Raw genomic sequence first — 25,290 nt, 5'->3', positions numbered from 1 at the left:
ACTTTAAGGGATATTTTTACCACTTCAAAGTGAATATTCGCCGATAAAAAAAATACGTGTAAAATATTTTTTCGAGTTCTATAACCAATAAAAATTTCAGAAAAATTGGCGTGTATCAATTGGGTGACGTCCCTTGTAAGATCGGCCCGGACAGAATTTGACAGACAAAAGGGTCCTCGGTGACCCGTATTTCGAGGTATAAGGTTATTCACAGAGATTTACACGTCGAACAACTTGAGCGCTGTAATAAATTCCTTAGTCGCGGCAAAGGTCTAAGTTCGCGTCCGAACATACTCCCCCCGTTGCGAGTGAAGCTGGCAATGTCATTGTTTGTTGACGAGTGGTGTATCGTGTGTTATAAGTACAGTATTGCCTCGAAACAAGCAACAGTTTCGAGCCTCGAAATTAGCAAATTTTTATCCCCACTTTTTTGATTGAAGTCCGCCGCCGAGTGAGAGATCCGAGAAGGAGTGAGAGGTCCGCGAAACCGAAGAAGTCATAAATTTTCACGGTTGACTGAACAGTATAGCGGAAAGAGGACAAAACATATGTATTGTTTTCTCACTCTGATGCATAGCGATTCTGTCGTATTATGAAAAGTATATTCTCCGAAATTATATTATATCAATGTTTTTTTTTTTTTTTAAATCTAATGGTTGACAATGATCAATAATTTCATGTATATTTTTACTTATAATTTCAATTAATTTATATAACACAAATAAAAAAAAATTGGAGGAAAAATTATTTAAGTTTAATAAATGTATTGTTTTCTCACTCTAACACATAGCGATTTTGGAGTATTACGAAAAATATATTTTCTGAAATTATAGTGCTGGTTTGTTTTTTTTTTAATTTTAATGCCTAGTTAATAATTTGAATAAATCTATTTAACAATCAAATGAAACATCATTTAAGTGTAATGCAGTATATAGAATATACAATATAATAATACTATATGAATTATACATATACAATACACAATAATAACACAACACATACATATGTAGCTGTATACTGATATTCACATAATTGTAAAAAAATAAGATGAAGTGTGACAAGTTAGGAATTAGAGCGTGATCCATTCATTTGATTCTACATTGATTCGTAACAAACAACTAGCTCGGGATCGGCCAGTTGCTAATTTCGAGGCTCGAAACTGTTGCCTGTTTCGAGGCAATATGTATTATATACATGTTCCATTCACGAATTTTTACTAGTATTAAAAAGGGAAAGCATGTTATGTTCTGTCCTCGTCTAAAGAATAACATCGCAGCTCGAATGATTACTTTATAGTTTACCGCTACCGTCGGCGCGCTCGGGAACAAAGGCAAGCCGAATAGCATACCACCCTCGAAATAAGCAACTGGCCGGTCCCAAGCGTGTTGCTTGTTTCGAGGCAATACTGTATAAACAGTTTATTACAAAATGGTACAATTATTTTAAATATTCTCGATTAATTGGATGTAATTGAGTTGTGTTGCGTTTCACGATGCCGTTTGCGGTCTTGACGACTCAGACTTCTCCATCACCACCGGGATGCATCTCCGTTACTCTGCCCAACTTCTATCGCATGCAGGGCCGATTTCTGTCCATCAGGATGACGATTGCGTCGATCTTTAGCTGCCCGCTAGATTTGAGCCATTTCTGGCGCATTCGTAGTTCATTTAGGTATTCCCAGAAGACTTGAGAAGCCTTACTGATAACTTTCCAGGAAGTCAGTCGATTTTCTGAAACTAAACGATTATCTTCCAGTAGCATCGTGAGCGGACGACTAATATGTGCGCATGTGTTAATGCGATAGGGTCGTTTAGATCTGACGAAATAGGGCATAACGATCGTGAGTTTAAAATTGCTTCGATTTCTATTTCAAACGTATTGACTTTTTCGAATGTAAAATGTCGTTCGCCTACAACGCGTCTGAAATGATGTTTAAATGACTTGATCACGACCTTCCAAATGCCTCCAAAGTGGGGTGTTGACGGTGGATTGAAATGCCACATCATGTTTTTGATTGTTACAAACTCGATTACGCATTCTTTAAATTCTGATGATCCAAATTGGATGAAGCCCGAAGGGGTCGAAAATTTTCTCGATTTCCGATAAAATGTCGAGTTTAGTCAATTTGACAGGGAAATCGAGTGATTTTACCGTGTACACGAGTTGATCCCCGTGCGCATACCATCCGATTCCTAGTCTTTATCATTGGATTTTTATCGATTGTGCACTCCGAACCGAGAAGTTTTTCATTAATATTGTGGAGAACGTGATTATGATTCGAGGCGTATTGGCGGATGTTCAATCCGCCGCGTTTAAATAGTTCTACTGCCTCGTCGCGTATTTTGAGAACTTCGTCCAGAGTGTTTGCCTCTGTTAAGACGTCATTGACATATAGGTAAATAGCGTTTTAGGCTTTGGAGGCATAGGGAAAATCGCTCTCGTCGCTCCGAGTTGTTGTACTGTACGGATCGCAAGAAATGAAGCGGATGATACACCGAAGGTGACGGTATTAAGTTCGAACGTTCAGACACGATTATTTTCATACCAAAATAAGCGTCGCTATTTCCGATCTTCCGGATGTATTAAAATTTGTCGGTACATCTTTTCCATGTCGGCAGTGATGACATGTATGTGTGCGAAATCGGAGTAGGTGATCAAGAAGTTTATTTTGAATTGTGGGACCGATCATGAGCCTATTACTTAACACAATGTTCTTGTCTGATGTGGCCAATGCGTCGTAGACGACCCGGACCTTGATAGTCGCGCTCGTAGTCTTTATCACGGCGTGATGAGGTATATAGTAACCGCTTACGGATTCGTCGTCTACCTGCGACGTGTGCCGGAAATTAATGTACTCTTGTATGATTTTCGCGTATTCCGATTTTTGCACCGAATCTGAATTTAATTTTTTCTGCAACGCACGAAAACGTTTGTAAAACAAGTCGTTGAGAGTCCCCGAAATCCCTATCACCGGATTGGAACGGTAATCGCACTAACAATAAGTATCGCCTGCTTTCGCTACGCGTCGTGGTTTGAGAATAGTGCGTTTCGCTTAACGATTCTTCCGAAATTTTGTTTCCGCGTTCACGTTTTTTATTAACTAAAATTTGGCGATTTGTTCTTTGAGCTCTAATAAATTGCACATGATCTTTTAATTCTCCGCGCTATCTACTGTGTCGTCTACTATTATCCATCCGAGTTAGGTTTTCTGTAAAACGCAATCGCAGTCATTGCGAGATAAATTAATTTGCCCTATCAAGATTAACGATGAAGTGGCTCCAGAACAGATTAAAAGATTGACGGGTCGCAGTATATGAAACTCGGGATCGACGAGAAGTAAATTTGACAGAATATTGATAGATTCACACGGGAATCGTTCGTCCGCTACAGATTTAGTGATTTGCGGAACAGTTAAATACGCTAAAGACTTTTGAAATTCGTTACGTCGTGACCGGAATGTTATCTTATTAAGGCTCTTTGACATCGTAGTAATTTCGTTAATCGCGTTGATTGGAACTGAACACAGTGGCGTTGAAAACTTCAATTGTCTTGCGAGTTTTTCCATAACAAAGTGAGCTGTCGGGCAAGTATCGAGAAGCGCGCGGGCCTCCGCAAATGTTCCGTTTGCTGTCGAATGCGAACTATCACGCTCATCATTAACTGCGATCGGGAAGTGCGATACATAGTAGTTAATGCGATTTTTAATTCTCATTCAGAAGATTCTGATTTGACCGTTTCGTTCAAGGATTTTGACGCTGATGTTGACGGCACGGCGGATGTTTGTTGTTTCCCCAAATGATGAAGTAAAGTATGATGAAAATTCTCGCAGTGCTCACATCGCGACGATTTGCATTGTTTGCAGTAGGAACGAAGAAAGTTTTTCATAGTTCATAGTTCCTTGTGTTTAACTGCGTCCCACCGCTGCGATATGGTTAATTTACTAAATGTCGGGCAGTTAAGAACAAAATGGAATTGATTGCAATACGTACAAGTACCCGTATGTCAGAAAATATAAGTTTTTTACTTTCACACAATGCGTAGCGATTCGGATTTTGAGGTAAGTGCTCAGTGATTCAACAGAGTCCTCTTACCAGAAGGAATAAGATAGCTGAATCATTTACGAGCATTCACGACCAAACGCCATGTATCACGATGGAAAGTACATTCATTTCGGCCTCATTCATTTCTTTTCATGCTCGATTCATGGTAAATGTGTAACATCCTTGGAACCTAAGTTCAGTTTGTTACAATCACTAAAAGGTAAAGAGCGGCCTTTACCCCTAAACGACTCGATTTCGCAAATAAAGATTGTGGGATTCGTGTGGTGTGCGGTTAAGGAGTGAAATCCACAGGTCAATATCTTTCAACAATTAGATTTATTCAATAAACGATAAAACATGAAACTAACAAACAACTATAACAACAAAATAAAGAAAGTATATAGATTATAAATGATTAATTAGAATAAAGAAAAATAGCTTTTGAAATAATAGTAGTAATAGGAATAATAGAATTTGACAATTTAAACAATATGTAATAGATAATAATGAAATGAAATTCGCTGGTTAATACTTTATATTGGACCGTATCTAATTCGGATCTCTGATAAAGTTAACTTCGCTTTTCGTAATATTAACTAAATTTGATATAATTTATATATATTCGATTCTCGTATTCGAAGCTATCGCAATGACAAGATTTTACTTGATTAACACGCTTGTAATAATGAATCTGTATAGTCTACCGCCGCGAGGAATTCGACCTAAGTGAAATTCTCTAAGCGCACCTAAATACGCTGTCGCAAAAATTAGACAGATTTTACTACTATCTAACGTGGTGTAGTCGACTACGGAAAAGACGCTAAAGTGAGAACAGTATTCTTTTATTAACTCAAGTGACCAAAAATTATCTGAATTTAATGAATTACTATTCGGAACAGTTACTCTTTTATAATTCGACTCGACAACTAATTGTCCATGACCCTTTTAACCAAGACGAACACTGACAACCGAAACCAGATCGCTTAATTAGGGAGCTCTGCGTTAGTCAGCTACTAAAACGACCCACGACCAAGTATCTAAATGGCATATACCCGCGTGACCAATCAAGTATAAAGATTTGTTGCGGCTCTTGACAGCAAAAACTGTTCCTAGTTATTTTTATCAAAGAGACTTCTATCGTGCTCGACTGCGAAGACAGTTCTGATTTTAGACGGGTTTCGCTCGTCCTTTTATATTCGCAGGTTCGCCGAATTCCTGGAATTTCTGTGACGTCAGAATATCTAAATTTTCATATAATTTCGTTATTATACATTAATTATAAAATTGAATGGTTTAATTATGTTTTAAATATTGCTCTCTAATTTCTGACTAACAGTTCGATATTAAAATAACAGTATGTATAAAGGTGTTTTACCGAAAAATGTATTTTCTGTCCTTTTCTAATCAACTGCGCACGAATTCTACGAGAGCTGAATCTATTCGGATTTACAGTTTTTTAATTGAAGGAAATAATTTTGGTTCCGGCCAAGGATAGTTTAATACTGGTTGATTTTACGTATATAAATTGATTTAGTTAATTAATTAATTTAATATCTAATAATGCCGTAAATAGAAATAGTATCTTTGTCCTTTCTAGGATTAGCGCTGATCTCAACGATTTCGGGCGAGCATCGCGGCACGTAGGCACATCGCAGCGTAACGGAAATTTCTCATACAAAACTATTTATTAGAATTATAATAAAATAATATATTATCTTGTTTTAATTATTCTAACTCAATATTCAATTACTTTTATGGGAGATATTACCTACTCTAAATCAAAATCATAAGATAATTAATATAAACGATAATATATATAGATATACTGATTACCGACTGTCGAATCTAGTATATTCGATAATAGATACGTGATGTATTGTCGGTAATTTTGGCAATCACTGTCGGTAATTAACTATTCTAGTCGGTGGGTACAAGATTGTCGTGATTTTGGCGATAGGAAAAAAAAACGTTTCCCCAGGGATGTTACAAATGTGCCGAACTTCATTCGTTCTCTTTCAGCGTTCTCACCTTCCCCACTCCGTGGCTAGATCCCTAGGAACACTATTCCTATCATAAAGTGTTCAAAGGCAAAATAGCGTCAGCTAATTGCGTTTGAAGACCCTTAAAAATACGTTGACGCTAACACATAGTATCAGTACCAAATGCCCGCGCACCAGACTCGATTTTACGTGTTTTTACCGCGCGCGAATCATGATCGGATCGACGTTTTCCTTCCATTACGGTATTGTCGCGACCGATATCTTGCTCGAACGTGACCGATCGGAACGAGGTTTCACGAATAAATGTGTAAAATTGATCTAACGTGGGAAGGACGTCTAAATTCAGTGTTTCTTCCCATTTTTGGCGGATTTACCCGGCAGCGCCCTTTCCATTACGCGAATAATGAAACCCGGATCCGGATCGAATCCCAACAACTTCAACATGCTAATATGTTGCCGAATCTCATCGATTAGTTTTGCGAGCCCCTTAGAAGTTGCCTTGGTCACTGAATTTATATAAATAATGGGGTCGTAATATTTCGTCACGAGTATACGCCGTTTCTTGTACGAATCGACTAAAAGGCGCCACGCGTTGTGATAATATTTAGAATGCCATCCTAAAAAGCCATTTGTCGATACTTCTGTCGAATTTCGGTAGTTCGGCTACCGGAAATTTCAGGGCGCGTCACCCATCTAGTATTGTGGTATTATAATACCACACCGCGTTACCGAATGCGTCATTGATTCGCGCTGATGAAGTTCTGGTGGTTGTCATCGATTCGATTTTACTCGCAGCGTTATAGTATCGACTCACGATTTCATCGGTGCCATCCAGCTTTCTATCTCCTAATCGAATTAAGTTATTAATCATGTCCCGTATTTCTATAAGCTGATATTTCGATCATTTCCTTCTTATTCAGTAATTTTGCTCTTTGCGTATTTAAAATAATCCAAACCATTTCAAAAATGAAATTAATATTTTTCCATAATCCACATAATATTTATACACTTTAATAAGAAATAGCAAAGTATTACAACCATGCTGATTTCGATCGAACTCACAATGCATTGTCAAGTATTGTAATAATATGGATTTGGCGGTTTAACTAGCTAGTGGAAGGACTACGAAAAATGAAAGAGAGGGAGAGGGCGTTCCGTCCGGGACCTGCTAGTGGACTTATCAGTAAAGTAACCTAGCAAGCCTTTGTTTTAGACGCGGAGATCCATGGAAGGGATGGACAGGAACTATTTGTATGAATAGGAAGTCTCGTTGAGTACTAACGAGAATATCAAGTCTTGATCTTATGCACCGTTTAGTCGTCATAAGTATAGAAGAGAAACCGTCACAATGGAAATAAAGCGTATAATTAAGAGATATCAATAACAAAAAATAAATAAAAGCAAAATAAGAATTCAGAAACTCAGTCGTTAATAACGAAAAACATATAAAATTTATATTAAAACTGTAACCATATTGCTGTTCTATTGCAATAAGTGAACAGTAGAGTAATACATCACGCTCTAAAAATTCCTCGCTGATAAAAAATAAATTAATCATCTTTCTTAATATTATGTCTTTGCTCAACTCCTTACAATAGTCAAATTCGAAATCAGTAAACATAATGTCAGTTAGTCCGTTAAAAATTTTTCTCCTGTTTAGATGCCGTGTCACAAGCAACAACGGTCAACCTTTGACTTGTTTAATCACTCGTTCAAGCAGATGTGCCATCTGTCAATGAACTGGAGCCTAGGAGACTACGCGAGCCCAACTGGCAGACAGGAAGTGAAAAAATTACTGTTCAAGCCGTTTGGTGATTTGAGCACCATTCTAACCAGGAATCATTTGAAAGGTTTCCCACATTTACAGCAGATAATTCTATCAAGCAATGGTATAACGCACCTTAGTAGTGACATTTTCGCGGATGTTCCTCACCTTGTTGTTCTCGATTTACGGAATAACAGGGTACGTTTAGCTCCAAGGATTTTTGATAATACTTCAACACTTAAAGTGCTAAAACTGAGTAACAACTCAATTAATGGAATTGAATCCGGTACATTCGATCCTCTGACGAAGCTACAGACGTTAAACTTTTCATTGAATAACTTGACACAGCTTGAGTCCGGTATATTCGACAAACTCGTTTCTTTGAGATCTTTAGACCTCAGTTCCAACAACTTAAACTCTCTGCCAGAAAACATTTTCGCAATGATGGAAAATATGGAAGTGCTGAAATTAGACAACAACAGCTTTAACTCATTACCGACACATTTACTGAAGCAGAACACTAAATTGAAACGTATAAGTTTATGCAATAATAGAAATAATATGACTCTACCAGAAACATTTTTCGGAAATTTGACGCAACTTAAGGAGCTAAAATTAGAATATAACGGTTGGATCATGTTGCCGAAAAATATATTTTGGAGTCTTGAATCATTAGAAAATATCAGTTTGGGGAGAAATGATTTGCTGTCACTAGATGAAAGTGTTTTTTACCAATTACGCCATTTGTTGGAGCTGAACCTCAGTTACAATAAACTGACTACACTACCAGATGAAATTTTCTTCCGAACGGACGAATTGATACACCTAAATTTGGAAGGGAACCGCATCACTTCTATCAGCGCGTAAGTTTGTTATTACATGTCTACTATAAATTAAGTGTTTGTTCGGAAAGCGTTTCTGCAAATTGTTATAGGCTAATCCGTTTGTAGATACATAGTTCTTTTAATAAATAGGTGCTAAAAAGTCATGTAGGTGACAAACTTTTACTTCAAATGGAATTATACATATATTTTCGAATGTATTAACCAGTTAACTGTGGCGCCCTCGTTTGAGAGCGCGCACCGTTTTGTGTCGCCAGAATCGAGCCATGACGAGTATACTCGTCAATACACAAAATCGTGCCATTTCTCCATGACGAGTATACTCGTCAATCACAGTTAACTGGTTAATTGATATTGCTTATTATCATCTACAAAATTATATTAAGTTATTTCTACCAAAACGTTACATGCATATGATGGGTCTTTTGGAACAATTGATGTATAAACCCAACTGTCTGTATATGTATGTAGGATCGGAAATTATCGAGGTTGACGGATTAAGAAAGTTTTTCTTGGGAATAACAATAACTTAGTTTTAATAACTTAATAAGAATATAAAAATCAACAAAAGTATAAAGAATCAAGTACAGACAACTATTTGACAACTTTTCTGACGACGTGCTTCTTCAACGGTTACGACTGGACTGTCTCGCGACGCCACGCCGTTTTCCTCGTTCGTTACCAATTCCCGCGTAAACCGAAACAATTGCTATTCGATTCTTTGTTCCCTCGCTAATTTTCCGCGCCAAATCGTAATCCCGCCGAATTATCTTGGCGCCAACCGTCTACATTTCCCGCTCGCCCGATCGCGCCCGATCGTATTCGATGAAGCTCGAACTACCGATGCCTCATGTATGAACACATAGTGTGCAGATAATGTGTGTCTCTTGGCTGAAATTTATCACCCTATAATAATCATCGCTAAAAAAATCAAATTCGAAAAACACGTATCCCCTATTTTAATCCATAGTTTAATACATAAAGTTGCAAAAAATAGTTCAACATTTGGTACAAAAACTTAAGCAAAAATTATAAATTCAAAATATTTGTACAGTGGCACAACACACCGTACAACATAGGGTCACCATACCTCATAAACATTGAGAGTCAAAAAAGTCAATAATAAAATATACTTTACCACCACATTATAAACCAAGAGCGAAACCATCCCTCCTAATCCAAGTCCGCGGCCTGTTACAGGCCCACAATAAAATTTCTGGAAAAGCCCAAAAAATACCGTTTCCTTCGTCATCCCTACTGTCAGTTTCCTTCCTGTTGTGTTTATTTAGGTAAAGAAAAACAGTCCGGTTTAAAGAAAAATAGTATTTAATAACATAGACATATTGAGAACAAAACGAACAAAACTGACATTTTCACGAGTTTGTAACCGACTGACGAGACTTCTAATATAATTGAATATGAACATAAAATAATTTTCAGAAAAAAAATACACCGACTTCGAAATGCACTAAAAAGTATAAAATAATTTCTATTTCCTAATTAAGTAATTTCTATTTCATTCAATCATACAATTACGTAACAGATATGAATGAAACCTATTTACTAGTTAGGTAGTATATTAAATACATTTCAACCTTTTCGGGGCGGCGCAAAATTAAAAGCTTTTCTTGAACATGTCAACATTTGGACAGCCGAACATAGGCAATGCTTGTATAGCTATTTCTTTTTCTGTACATATAACTCGGCAGCACGCCGCGAAGTATGTGTTAGTGCGTATAGAATGTAACTATGGTCTATCTAGCCCTTTGCGGACGGGACGGTTCGAAGTGAACCGTACCGCGGGGCCGAGTTCCTGCCAGGATAGTCATTAAAAATTGCCAGCGCATGTTTCTGCTTAAACGCGGTTTTCGTTCATAGCATTCCAAGTCAAATTTTGGACATATTATATGTACATGCACAGATTTACGTGCATGCACACATGTACGCGTTTCTCGGCTCAATCAATTGTTATCGCCAAACGCATATATGAGTTCTTCGGCCAATTTGATGATTTACGCAGAACGCATATATGTATGCGGCGGTAGTCCGCAAAGGGATAGATTCATAGAGTATGCGACGGAAAGACTCGATATATGCTATAAACATAGAGCCCACCTGCCGCAAATTTGGTAATTCCCGCGTCGTGGGCTCTGTTTATAGGTTCTTAGATCCATGGCTTCCACATGCGAACGAAGTCGATTCAATTTCATTTATATCAGAAACGTTCCGAAATGAAGATGCAGTCGTTACATTTACGTATATTACCAGATATATCTATAATGGTTCGTATTCTTTCTCAGGATTTATTAATTTCCAATACGTCATACCACAATCAACTGGTTATTGGCAGGAACGTTTACTGAGGTATTTTTAATTTTGCGCCGCCTCCGAAAAGGTTGAAATGTATTTAATATACTACCTAACTAGTAAATAGGTTTCATTCATATCTGTTACGTAATTGTATGATTGAATGAAATAGAAATTACTTAATTAGGAAATAGAAATTATTTTATACTTTTTAGAAGTCGGCGTATTTTTTTTCTTAAAATTATTTTATTATCTTATCACGCGAGTTTGCGATGGCACATTATTTAAACAAATAAAGTTTATTAAAAGTTTTTTACGCACAAAAATTTCCTATTTAAAGACGAACAGTTTAAGAAAAAGTTTCCAATTTTTTCCTTTCATTCCGAAAATATTATCAAAAGTATGATTTTAGCCTTTAACTTTGAGTGCTATTTTCACCCCTTTAATGTAAAAGATGGCCAATAAAAAAATACATGTCAAATATTTTCGTGAGAACTATCTTTCACATAAGTTTCATTAAAATTGGTGTATCTCGGTTCGATATGTTTCCTCGTAAGCTACGGTTTTCTTGTTTTATATCCTTTTCACTTATTCTTTAATAACGGTCTGGGACCTGCGAGTACTCCAAATATAGATGCATGTACTTACTGTCGTGGCAGTCTCTTTAGTTAGTTCTAACTGTGTGCCCGTTTTGTAAGCATCGATTTCTTCAACAGTTCTTCACTGTTTGATTTCTCTTTATATATATGTATAAGAATTACTCTGATATACTCTACGCGTGTATTTTATTTCACATAACCCCTTAAGAAAGACAATTATAAAATATACACACTTTTAAAAATCTGAAATTTTCTTGCGATTAATATTTTAATAAACTGTTAAAGCAAGCTGGTACGTCCCCTACTAGCTACGATAGACTAGTTATAATAGACTAATACAACAAACGTTACTCTGTATTTGTTATTTTAATAACTTCTACGAAAACAAGAAATTTTGTTCGAGCCTTAATACCATTATTTATAGTTTTAGATAAGTTTTACTAACCCACTTTGTTATTGTGTTATTAATAAAAAAATACGAGAATGTTTATTAATTAATTTGTAAAGAAATCTTCAAGATCGCTATTCAAAAGAAGTTTGCAAAATATTAAATTATTTCTTTTTTAATTCTTATCATTGCAAAAATTATTATTCAAGTAAATGAAAGTGTATTTAAAAAATAGACCCATTCATAAAATAGTTGTAGAGTTAAGAACTCACGCGTATAATACATTATCACGACAAAGGGAAAAATATTGCGAAACCCGCGATGTTAAACTTTCATTTTTTAACTTGTATTGTTAAAATTGTTTTCAAGTCTCTCGCAATTTCATATGTGATTCATTATACCTATTTTTAAATAAAACACCTAACTTTTTGTATAATAATTTAGTGTTTCGACTTTACTTATTACAAATTTATATTACTGTGAAAATTACAGGACCCTGTTTCAAAACTTGAAATCATTGACAGTTTTAAATATGGGACGAAATCAATTACAAGTATTTGAAGATGTAATTCCTATTCTTCGCGCGTTGTCGCCGGTAAAAAGTGTCGAACTACCGAAAATATTCTCATTATCTTTTCTTAACAAAACATCTCTTGACGACATACCTCCTATCGGGGAGATACTTATATCACAGAATTTTTTGACGAAATCTTACGACCGGCTTTCATTCAATCCACATCTGCGTGTATTAAATCTCAGTTACAACAACATACCACAGATATCGGTAAGTTATAAAAGAAAGAATAATTCAATAACTAATATAACTATTTTGTAATTAAAGTATAAAAATAAAAAAAAGAATAAGAATAATGTAAGAATAATTAAAATAACTACTTTACTAAATAATTCGGTAAGACATAACGCTCATCAAACGTTAAAATTAAATAAATGATATTGTAGGATAGGATTGTTCGTTGCAGGATAACTCAAGAAGGACACTGACGAATTTCTGAACAAAAAAATAATACATTTATTCATATAAACATACATAGGCTCTTACAAAATCAAAACCACAAAGTTCCAAATCAAATTTACAAATTTCTAAGTTTCATGTTATACATATAATCATAGAAGAATTTACAGAACATAGCTTTTGGTGCTCGAACTTCATTAAGGGCGTCCGGTAGCTTCTCGTCCCAGGTTTTGTTCCCACGGAAATATCCAATTGAGTCTTCAAGTCATGGTTTTTGCGTTCCACCGGATTGGTTGCAGGGTGGTATACTGATGTGAAGTTCTGTTGCATGTCGAAACGGTGTGTGACCTACTGCATGTGTAACGACCCTGGAACCTAAGTTCAGGTAGTTACAAGCGCTAGAAGGTAAAGAGCGGCTTTTACCTCTAAACGACTGTGGTGTGCGGTTAAGGAGTGAAATCCAAAGGTCAATATCTTTCAACAATTAAATTTATTCAATAAACGATGAGAAATGAAACTAACAAACTACAATAACAACAAAATAAGAAAAGTATATAAATTATAAATGACTAATTAGAATAGGGAACTAAATAGATCTTGATATAATAATAATAATAGAAATAATAAAATTTGATAAATTAAACAGTATGTAATAGATAATTGTGAATTTAACGATATGAAACTCGCTTCTTAGTTAGTACTTTATATTGGACCGTAACTGAATCGGATCTCTGATAAAGCAAAACTTCGCATTCGTAGTATTAACTAATTTGATATTTGATTTTCATGTTCGACGCTATCGTAATGACACGCGTATAGTAATGAATCCTATCTAAGTGTAATTTGGCATCTAGATTTATATAAATGAAATTTTACAAAGTTAATAATGTTAGCGCTTTGTAATCTACCACCGCGTGGAATTCAACCTAGGTGAAATTCTTTAAACGCACCTAAATACGCTTTCGCAAAAATTAGACAGGTTGAACTACTATCTAACGCGGTGTAGTCGATTACGGAAATGACGCTAAAGTGAGAACAGTATTCTTCTATTAATTCAAATTCTTAGCACTGAGACTTCTAACTAGCTCGACTGCGAAAACTGTTCTGATTTTAGACGGGTTTCTGTGACGTCAGAATATCTCAATTTTCATATAGATTCGTTATTATACATTAATTATAAAATTGAACGGTTTAATTATATTTTAAATATTGCTTTCTAATTTCTGACTAACAGTTCGGTATTAAAATAATAGTGTAACGGTGTTTCAGCGAAAAATATATTTTCTATCCTTTTCTAATCAATTGCGCACGAATTCTACGAGAGTCAAATCTATTCCGATTTACAGCTTTCTTTTATTGAAGGAAATAATTCTGGTTTCGGTCATGAATAGTTTGTTACTAATTGATTTTACATATATATATAAATTGATTTAGTTACTTAATTAATTTAATATCTGATAATGCTATAAATAGAAATCAGAGACAGAGAATAGTATCTTTGTCCTTTTCTAGGATTAACGTTGATCTCAAGGATTTCGGGCGAGTGTCGCGGCACGTAGGCACATCATAGCGTAACGGAAATTTCTTATACAAAACTATTTATTAGAATTATAATAAAATAATATATTATCTTGTTTTAATTATTCCAACTCTATATACAATTACTTTTATGGAAAATATTACCTATTCTAAATCAAAATCATAAGATAATTAATATAAATGATAATATATGTATATATATATATACAGATTACCGACTGTCGAATTTGATAGAATCGGTAATAGATACCTGATGTACTGTCGGTAATTGGCGACTACGGTCGATAATTGACTATTTTAATCGGTGGATAGAAGATTGTCGCGATGATGCCGGTAGAAAGAAAAAAGGTTTCCCCAGGGACGTTACACATGACGCCGTTGATAAATTGTGTTCCATTATCTACCCAACGGGAAGCTACGTCTTCAACCATGAGTATCAAGCAATTTTCTTTCTTGGTAGTTGACAGTGATTCAAAAAGATCTATTGACAGTACTTTGAATCTCTTCAGGTCTTTTGGTACAGTGTTCGTACCAAACCGGCTGGTTTGAGATTACCGGCCTTGTATTGTTGACACTTGACGCAGGATCGCAAGTAGTCGGCAACTTCTCGGCTCATCCGCGCTCAGAAATAACGGGCTGCAATTCAGCGAAGGGTTTGCTAGATTGCATAATGCGCTGCTGTAGGGTTATCGTAATACGTGTGTAGAATCCTCTTCCTCTTGTAAAACATTTGAACGGTTGGTGATTTGTAGCAATCCTTACATGAGTAGCGTTACGTTCCATCGGGACACTGCAAAATTGTCGCTGTTATGAGCGCTTTTTTTTTCTTGCCGATCAGAAGCTCAGTCCCAAATGGCTCTCTTCTTCGTTAGTTTCGTCAAGAGTTGAGCTGGCAGTAAAGTTTGGCACGAATCGTCTATAGCAGGAACAGCTTTGCAGAAAAGAGATCAGCTGCTTTCAAGTTCTTCGGAGCTTATGGGTCCCGTATCGCTTTTACCTTCTCAGCATCAGATAGAATGTCTTAAATAGTTAAAATGTGACTGAGGTACTTAAATCTAGAATAGCAGAAATTACATTTCTCTCTGTTCATTCTCAAGCCAAAATATCTTGATCTGTCGGAAACTGCCTTCAGGTCTCCTAAATGTTCCGTAAAGTCCGATGATAATACCCGTAAGTCGTATAAATTGATGAGTACGTTGTGTGATCCCAAACCTGTCTTCATCATCCATGAGCCGGTGAAAGGTCGCAGGAGCGTTTTTGAGCCTAAAAGGCATTCGCTTAAAACGGAAAATTCCAAAAGGTGACATGAAAGCGGTTTTATCACGGTTTTCTTCTCTTACGCTCATTTGCCGCTAACGAGACTGCAGGTCCCATGATTTCATGCAACCAGGCTTCTTTGCCGAATTGAGCAAATCATCAATTTGAGGCATTGGGTATGAATCGGTGACAGTAACAGCATTAAGTTTTCGATAATTAACACACATTCGTACGCCACCATCCTTTTTAGTACCAGAACAACAGGAGTAGCCTGGGGTGATTCACGTTCTTCTATAATGTCCCTTTCCAGCATCTTATAAACTTCTTTATGGAGTTGATCAAGTCTCGCAGGTGGTGTGCGATAAGGAAGTACTGCGATTGCTGCGTGGTCTTCAGTTTCTTAATGGTCGACTGTTTCTGCTGTGGATGATCCCATTGCACGAAATGAGTCCATTTTTGAAGTAACAGCTCCTGCTGCTTTATTTTTTTTCGGTGCAGGTGTCCGATGCTTCGCCTTCTTTGATTTCTTCTATTTCGATCGCATTGATCTTCAGTCAAATCATTTTCTCGAAGGATCGAAGACATTTATCGAATAATTTGTCGAAGCCAGGCCATTCGGTTGGAGCTTTTTCGATGGAAATTTGCATCGGCAACTCTGGGGTGCTTTCGAGGTATAGTTCGAGGGTGGTGTGGTCATCTTGTATCGGGCTTAATATCGATAGCGAAGATTTCGCCAGCTCTTAGATTTCCTCCCAATCCATTGCATTAGCCGCTTCTTGCTTCCCTTTCTGTCCCTTGTTTGAAGTTATTTCTCCAATTTCCAACTCTTCAATAAACTCAAAGTCAGTCTTCGGTATATCAACGAATTTCTAGCTTTGTAGTGGGATATTCCAAACAATTCTGGCATTATCTATGAAATCCATCCCCAGCAGGGTCCGGTTGTTTTTGCTTTCTGGAAACTCGATAAAGGTAGATTTCATCGTGCGCTCTCGCAGGTGAATGTCTAATTCGGTCTTTAGAGCATTCCACATGCGTGGATGGTCGTCCGCTAGCACAATTTGCATCTTCTTGTGCTCGAATTTGATGCCCTTCTTCTTAAGCAAGTCATACAAATTTTGACTTGTTATGGAGCATTTTGCGCCAGTGTCCAGGAATGCATGACCCTACTCGCCAGCAATAGATGGCTGAACGGTGAGACGAGGGGACATCATCGTCGCCGTATTAACAAAGTAGAAAGCAGCTTGATTTCGACTTTTGTTAGTATTTTTCGAGCAGTTAGGACACTTGCTCCTTACAAATCCAGCTTTTCCACAACTATAACAGTGTAGGGCTGTTTGTATGCGTTGTGGTTTGGCCTTTTCTACTTCTGGTGATGGTCGCAGGTCATTTCCTTTTGGCGTCGAAGTAGCCTGGAATCGACACTGGTTGCTGTGGATGCTTGTGTGCCTGAAACGTCCACTAGTGTTGCAGTGGTCACGATCTTTCGAATATGGAGCCACGAATTTATGTTCCACTGCACAGCAGTTTCTGGTTTCTTTTTCCCAGCCTTCAATTTCTTGAACCTGCTTGATTAGATCCTTGAAATTAGAAACTGACTCCCGCGGGATTTTGGTATGTAGTGATGAACTTAAAAGACCATAGATCATGTCCAATTGAACGTTTTCTCTGTGTGGTTCCGTCAGTTCCGCGAGTAATGTGCGTTTCTGTTGACGAATTCGTCCGTCGGGGTATCGTCTTTTTGCGTTGATCGGAACAGCTTCGTATATATCTGATACACTGGTTGTTATGGGGTGAACGTAGATTTTAATAATTCGATCGCCTTTTGCCACGATAAAATGTCATTTTTAAACACCTTTCCTTTTAGTAGAAGGGGTAGACTCTTTAAAGCGTTCTCGTCGCTAATATTTTCAATCTTTTTAAAAATGGAAATTGTCGATGTGACCGCGCGGACTTTTCCATAGTCGTACATTTCGGAAACCTGCCACGCTAGACAGGTTGCCTTCGGTTCAAGAAATCCAATAATTTTGAAAATTGGGATATAGACACTTGGACTAGGAAAGAAAAAGGAGTCTCCCTGGAGTCCCGGTCGGTGGAGGTGAAATTCTAGAGTTTAGAGATGGTGTTCCGGAGTTCAGAGTCAAAGGAGTCCTGGACATCCGAACAGGACGAGTCGCGAGGACTCCTCTTATGTTTGGTGTCAACATTGTAAGATAGGATTGTTAGTTGCAGAATAGCTGAAGAAGGACACTGAGGAATTTCTGGACAAAACAAATAATACATTTATTCATATAAACGTAGACTCTTACAAAATCAAAACTACAAAGTTCCAAATCAAATTTCCAAATTTTTAAGTTTCATGTTATACAATCATAGAAGAATTTACGTAACATAGTTTTTGTGCTCGAACTTTACAATTTAATAATTTTCGAAAGTTATAGTAGAGGTGTCTGCAAGGTTCTTCCGTCCATTCCCTGGTAGCCGATCGACGGTGGAATCCTGCTGTTCTCTCCAGCCCAGGGCGGCCAAGTTAGAACCTCTGTACTCTCCCGTATTGACCAACGCGTCCGAGGCTAACTAAACCTCGTACTCTCCTTTACTCTAATGGACGATCGTGGTAATCACCTCACTCTCTTCCAATGGAGCACCGCAGAAATCAGCTGCGTTCGCGGTCATGATAGCTATATTTGTATTTCTACGTTGCTAAAGACCAACGGGCAATCAACAAAGTCGCGTTTCTTTGCACAGTTCGCTTTCGCAACATTGCGAACGATCCTCGAGCTCGCTATCAGCGTTGTCGAAATTTCGATTCGTTCTTCGACGCGAGGCGCTCAATGTTGTTAGAATTTTAAAATTATTATTAGCACAAAATTTCGGGAATCATTTAGCATTCTATTTATTGGAATAATTTCGGACACCAATGGCTCTTTCTAATGTGGAGAAAAGAACATAGACCGTTAAATTTAAATGACATAAAGACATGGCTGTAGTTACAACTGTCTAAATGTTCCAAATTTCCGAATTCTCATATTCTACAGTTTCTAAACTGGTAAATTTTTTGAACTTCCAAATACTTAATTACCAAATCTAAATTTTTAAATTTGTCACTTTCTAAATTTTGAAATATTATTTAAACATGTCTAAGACGTTGGTACCAGTCGTAAAGATTTAAACCAAACTAAACGGAAATTCAAATTATTGTATGACTGATTTCACCTAATCCGATACAAATTAAGTTCAGTAGATTTTATAGAGAGATAAGTGACCAAGAAATATTATATGTGTCGTGGTTTTTGGGCAAATAAATCAGTTTATGTCTGAAAGAATAAAAGGAATGTTTAATATATCAGAAAGGCGGTACAGAGATATTAATCACGGAGCCACATACATATAGAATCGACTGACGCAATCGCCGTAGACCCGCCGGAAATTGACGATCCGCGACTACCAAAGCAACGAACATACCGAATATTACCCGTAGCCGAATCAGCGTAATAAGAAAATAACAATACTGTCTTTGAAACAAATCTTCACAGCACCTACGATATTCAGCGAGGCAATTAATTACTCTTTCTCACAATCAGCATTTACATCTTATCGTGCAAATATAATATAAAATGGTTTAATGACAACGATATGATGATATTAAGGACCACACGGCATCAAGATTAAGAAAATAAAGGCGAGAAATAATAACAAAAATTATAATACAAATTAAAATAATCGATAAAAGATCAGTTAATTAGTAACCAAAGCTTATACTTGAGAAATTACATTTTAATTCTCAATCTAAAGTACTGTAATTCTAAATTAATTTCTAATCTTATCAATTTTAAGAATTACTGTAATTTTGTTCGACATTAAATTTCGAAGTAAATTTTTACTGTTATTAAGATGCAATTAAATTACAAACTTAATTTTAATTCGCGATCAGAAAGAGAAATAAATAAATTTCCAATTACAAAATTAACAATCATTCAGTTAACAAGTTAGAGATAGTTCTCTATCGTAACGTATTTAAATATCCTGTATAACTAAAACATTCAGTTCTTAATCGAAAAATTGGAAGTCGCAGATGCCTGTCGCAGATAAGATTTTAATAAATATTTTGGTCGATTTTCTACGTCATTTATTCGTTGCTTTGTGCATTCAATTTTATTCTATTTATTTGTTTCAAGTTCTTGTATTGTATTTATTTGTTTCAAGTTCCTGTATTATATGACTTTTTTAGACTAAAGATTTGATATTTATACAAAATAACATTATATTGGACCTACGACATAACAAAATCCAACACATTCAGCTCAACACAAAGGAGGAAACGGGGAATTATGAAGCAATAGAAGGACACATAGAAATATTAGTCGCTAATAATCCTATAATATGTGACTGCAATTTGTATGACTTTCTTTATTACTTGGACGAAAAAATGCGCCCTGCTTTTCAACAATTTGTTCATATAATGCCAGAAAACTTGACGTGTAGTGGACCAAAGGGGACGAATGGTACAGTTGTGAGCAAATTACAATGGAAAACCTTTAAATGTCCAAAATCAGAATCATGTCCAACCAAGTGTTCTTGTTGGAAAAAACCAAACAAGGAAGTATTTTTAATCGATTGCTCCTACAAAAATTTAACGGCAGTACCAACGAACATGAATGGTATTCCTTATTATCGTAGCGAAATAAATCAATCTATTGGAATTCCACTTTTAACGAAATTACGTCTTGCGAACAACAACATCAGCGATGTGTCTGTGAAGGAATTACCATTGAATGTGGAGGTATGTAAAGTATGTGTTTCTGTGGGAATTTGAATTTTAGTTATTATGCACGTGAAATTGTTATATATGATCATATTTATGCTAATATTTGTCACGATTATATTAACGTACGTTCCCACAAGAAACTAACAAAGTCACTGAGGACCTTTAAGCGACCAGAGTGTACTTTAAACTTACTAATGCTTTACTAATATTTTAAATAATTTTAGCATTCAGTAGACAGAAGAGAACGTTCGTTACCGTTATCATTTTAGTTCTCCACTTAACTATATCTGTTTCAATATAACAAGCTAATATAACACCATAGTGCAGATTCTAAATAGCAAACATTGTTTTAAAATTAACACAATTGAGTTAAAAGTATTAGCACAATAATTCATGATGTCTAAGTACATTCAAACTAATTATTCTTATCCTAAAGTTTTCGCGCGTGCTTCACATTTTTTGTGGATTTCACTCATCATATCTGAAATGTAAAGTATTCTCTACATCTAATTGTAAGATAACTAAAGTAACTCTGCTGATGTAAATCTTTTCACACGTTTTTATGAACCTCTTAACAAATTAATAGTTTTAATAGTTTAATAATTAACGGTTTCAGGTTTTGGAACTGCATAATAACAGCATTAAAAGATTAAAATCAGAAGTTATACAATATTTAAGATATTCTACGACTCTAAAAATGCTTACACTACATGGTAATCCATGGATATGTGATTGCGACTCAAGGGATTTCGTAGACTTCATCCAGTCACAAACTTCTAAGAGGATTCTGAATTTATCAATGATAGAATGTAGAGATATCAGAATTCCCATACTAAAGATAAAAATGGAAGATCTCTGTCCAAACAACGTTATGATATTAATAGTAGGTGCAAGTTTCGCTGTTATTATTGCTGCATTAATCATTAGTACTGTAATAGCACTATATTATCGATACCAGCGAGAGATCAAGGTATGGTTGTATGCTCACGAGTTCTGCTTATGGCTGGTAACAGAAGATGAATTAGATAAGAATAAGTTGTATGATGCGTTTATCAGTTATTCGCATCATGACGAAGATTTTGTTGTGAATGAGCTTATAAAAAAGTTGGAAGATGGTCCTAGACCTTTCAAACTGTGTGTGCACTTTCGTGAGTGGCTGGCTGGGGAATACATACCAACCCAAATTGCTCGTTCTGTCGAAAATTCAAGACGGACGATAGTAGTGTTGTCAACTAATTTTCTAAACAGCGTTTGGGGACGGATGGAATTCAAAGCAGCACACTGTCAAGCTCTCAGTGAAGGTAGAACAAGAGTGATTTTAATTCTGTATGGTGAAATCAACGTTACTGATGACTTCGACCCAGATCTTAAGGCGTACTTAAACATGCACACATACATAAAGTGGGGAGACCCTTCATTCTGGGATAAACTACGATACGCTCTACCACATCATCCAGAATTAAAAAGTAATTATAGTTATAGGGAAACTGTTTCGGACACATTTGCTTTAGATGTAATTAGGCAGCAGTAAGAAAATAAGGGGGAAAATAAAAGAAGGTTCCGAAATTATACAATCGTATGTAACTGATGTGTAACTTTTTTATACGAACGACTCTATTTGAAAATACCACGTTTCCAAATAAAGTTACAAGAACATAAAAAGCAGATAATTATTAGAAATCTACGTGCAACCGTTCCATCCCATTTGCACTTCATATGTGTATATTTACGTCACGTAAAAGCACATATACCTACTGTGATGTTTGGGAAACTCCTATGACAGACCATCAGGTCATCCCTAAATTGTTCATACTATCGTCCTGTTCTTTTACGTGAATTTTCCTTTTAGAGAACTTTACAGAAATATAACAGAGTATATCTCTGTTATCGAAACGTTGCATTGTAGAGAATAAATATACAGCTAAGACGATACTGAATAACTTTTTCCATTACAAAAATGTTGGTTGTACAATGAACTTATTAACCTAGCAGCGGCAACGCCTATTGTTTAGTTGCATCTCCACGAATTATAATACATTACGGTTTATTTTACAGGTAGCCCTCCTACAACACGGCATCTTATAACACGGTTTCGCTATAACACGATTCATAAATTGCGGAAACCCTCCGACAACTCGGCATCCTATAACACGGTTTCGCTCTAACACAATAAGAAAATTACAAAAACATTTGTACAACAATGTACTTCTACGTATGTTGCGGAAAGTATTTCTTTTCGTCTCTGTAGCCTGAAAACAAAAGTGTCTCACGCTGCTGATCGGCAGTTTGCGTCTAGCCACGGTGGAGTGTGTTAAAGTGTTTCGTTTTTCAGATATTAAGTTTCAGCTCCTAGCCATGTCCGATAAAGATAAAAAAATAACATTTAAGAGGAAATTTATTTCTTTGGAAGTAAAGATACAAATCTTGGATCGTCTTTTGAAAGGAGAAAAAGCATCTCACATTGGGAAAAGTCTTAATTTGAATGAAGCAACAGTCCGGACAATTAAGAAAAATGAAAAAGAAATAAGAAGTGCAGTTGCTGCAGGATCTTCAACATCCGCAAAACGTGCAGCTCGCCCCCGAGCGCCAATAATTGAGAAGATGGAAAAAGCACTCAGCATTTGGATTGATGATAGTTGTCAAAAAAGAATTCCATTGGATGGTAATATCATTAAACAAAAGGCACTCAAAATTTACAAACACCTTAAAGAACATGGAGAATCCTCTGTCAACCCAGATTTTGTGGCAAGTAAAGGTTGGTTCGAAAAATTCAAAAAGCATAAGAATTCAGATTCAAGGAGAATCTGCGTCGGCTGATCATGAAGCCGCTAGGACGTATCCAGAAAAAATTCAAAACATTATAAAAGAGCAAGGATACACATCAGATCAAGTTTTCAATGCTGACGAAACTGGGCTTTGGTGGAAAAAAATGCCCAGTAGAACCTTTATATCCAAAAAAGAAAAAACTGCACCCGGATTTAAGGTGTCTAAAGATCGTCTAACGCTCCTTTTGTGCAGTAATGCGTCGGGAGACTTTATGACAAAACCCTTACTAGTTTATAGATCTTTAAATCCTCGTGCACTTAAAGGCGTAAATAAAAGCACCTTACCGGTATATTGGAAAGCAAATCCAAGAGCTTGGGTAACTGGAAATTTATTTAAAGATTGGTTTTTAAATTGTTTTGTACCAAATGTTGAACGTTATTTAAGGCAGAAAAATTTGAGCTTCAAGGTGCTTTTACTATTAGATAATGCTCCATGTCACCCACAAGATTTGAATCATCCCAACGTCAAAATACTATTCCTACCACCTAACACTACTTCGTTGCTCCAACCATTGGATCAAGGGATTATTTTTACTTTTAAAACGTATTACATCAGAAGAGCATTACATTGGATTTTAGACGTAACCGATTCAAAATCAATTAATGGAATGGAAGCTTGGAAGAAATTTTCAATTAAGCATTACATCGATATCATATCTTTGTCGCTAAAAGAACTGAAAACATCAACATTAAATGCGTATTGGAAAAAGATATGGCCCTCTTCAGTTCAAATAGAAAACGTGTGTGAATCGTTAGAAAATGACATTGGTTGTATATTAGAACATGCTAAGTCAATTGGAGGCGAAGGTTTTGCGAAAATCTGCAAAATTTGCAGATTTTGCGAAGGATATGGCTATTGAGGACGTTCAAGAGTTATTAGTGGAAGAAGAAGTTGACGAAGCGGATTTGATGGAAATGGCATCCGAAGCCGTAAATCAAATCGATTCTGAGGACACTAGCACTGATGAAGATTGTGCAGTTAATAATTTAACGTTAAAAAAATTACAAGAAGGCCTAAGCTTAGCTGAAAATCTCGAGTCATTTTTTTTTAATGCAGACCCTTCCGCTGAAAGAAGCCGAAAATTTAAAAGGGAATTACAAAACTGTTTAGCTCCATACCGAGAAATTTACAATGACCTCGTAAGAACCAGCAAGCAAAGCAGAATTACAGATTTTTTAAAGAGAAAAGAAGATATAACAACTTTAAATGAAGAAAATGGTTCTGAAAGTGAAGGCGATATCATTCTACCAAAAAAACGTTCTCGGTTAATTGTAGTGAGCAGTGACGATGAAGAAATTTATTAAATTAAACATGCGTTAAATGAAAATAATATTTTTGTTTCTTTTTTTCTTTTTTTTTTGTTTTGTATTGTAAATACATTATTACTTTTAATAAAAATGAAGTTGTTTGTATAAAATTAAAAAAAATATTTATTTTTAATAAGCCTTCGGAACGTAACCCCCCTTTTTGTACTGATTCTGGGTCTCATACAACACGGTTTCACACAACACGGCACTTTCTAAGAACCTATCTACCGTGTTATAGGAGGGCTACCTGTATTTTACATTTTTACAAATACCAGATGGCTGGCAATTTGTACCAGGGACAGTGCCCAAACTACAAATCACTAGCATGTTTATTGCACGCAAATCAACAAGACCGTTTTTGAGAGTTAGTTTATTACTTAATACGGCAATTAGAATATTTTAGATTTTTTGAAGTCCTCAGCGGCCAATTGCCCGTGCCATAAACATGAGTTTCCGAAGGGTCGCCAAACTGACCCTGGTGACTGTCATTCCCGTCAGGTAATCGGCACCCATACCCATCGGAAACTCCATCAAATTTTGTTTAAACATTCACCGTTACGGCTTCCACTTCCACTGACACTTCCTACTTCCTACAAATCGCGTTTCGGACGCAAGGAAGTAGGGATAGATCAGTGGTGCCTAAATCCAATTGGTCAAGAAAAAATGACTGATCAGGCGAAAA

The 25,290-nt window shown here is 36.2% G+C and overlaps 1 protein-coding gene across 3 annotated transcripts in view; it reads left to right on the top strand.

Annotated features, from left to right (window-relative positions):
• Window positions 1-22,137, top strand: part of LOC105663894 (uncharacterized) — a 209,075-nt gene extending 186,938 nt beyond the window's left edge. For all 3 annotated transcript variants that reach the window (XM_076540544.1, XM_076540546.1, XM_076540545.1), the window contains 4 exons: window positions 7,701-8,668; window positions 12,434-12,725; window positions 19,939-20,490; window positions 21,092-22,137. In XM_076540544.1, the coding sequence (XP_076396659.1) occupies window positions 7,701-8,668; window positions 12,434-12,725; window positions 19,939-20,490; window positions 21,092-22,006 (2,727 nt within the window). In that variant the 3' untranslated portion in view covers window positions 22,007-22,137. The remainder of the gene's footprint in view (window positions 1-7,700; window positions 8,669-12,433; window positions 12,726-19,938; window positions 20,491-21,091) is intronic.
• The last annotated feature ends 3,153 nt before the right edge of the window (window positions 22,138-25,290 follow it).

Source organism: Megachile rotundata, chromosome 15 (assembly GCF_050947335.1).
Source record: "Megachile rotundata isolate GNS110a chromosome 15, iyMegRotu1, whole genome shotgun sequence".
Classification (NCBI taxonomy): domain Eukaryota; kingdom Metazoa; phylum Arthropoda; class Insecta; order Hymenoptera; family Megachilidae; genus Megachile; species Megachile rotundata.
Note: the sequence above shows the minus strand (reverse complement) of the source record. Positions and strands in the feature narration are given on the sequence as shown.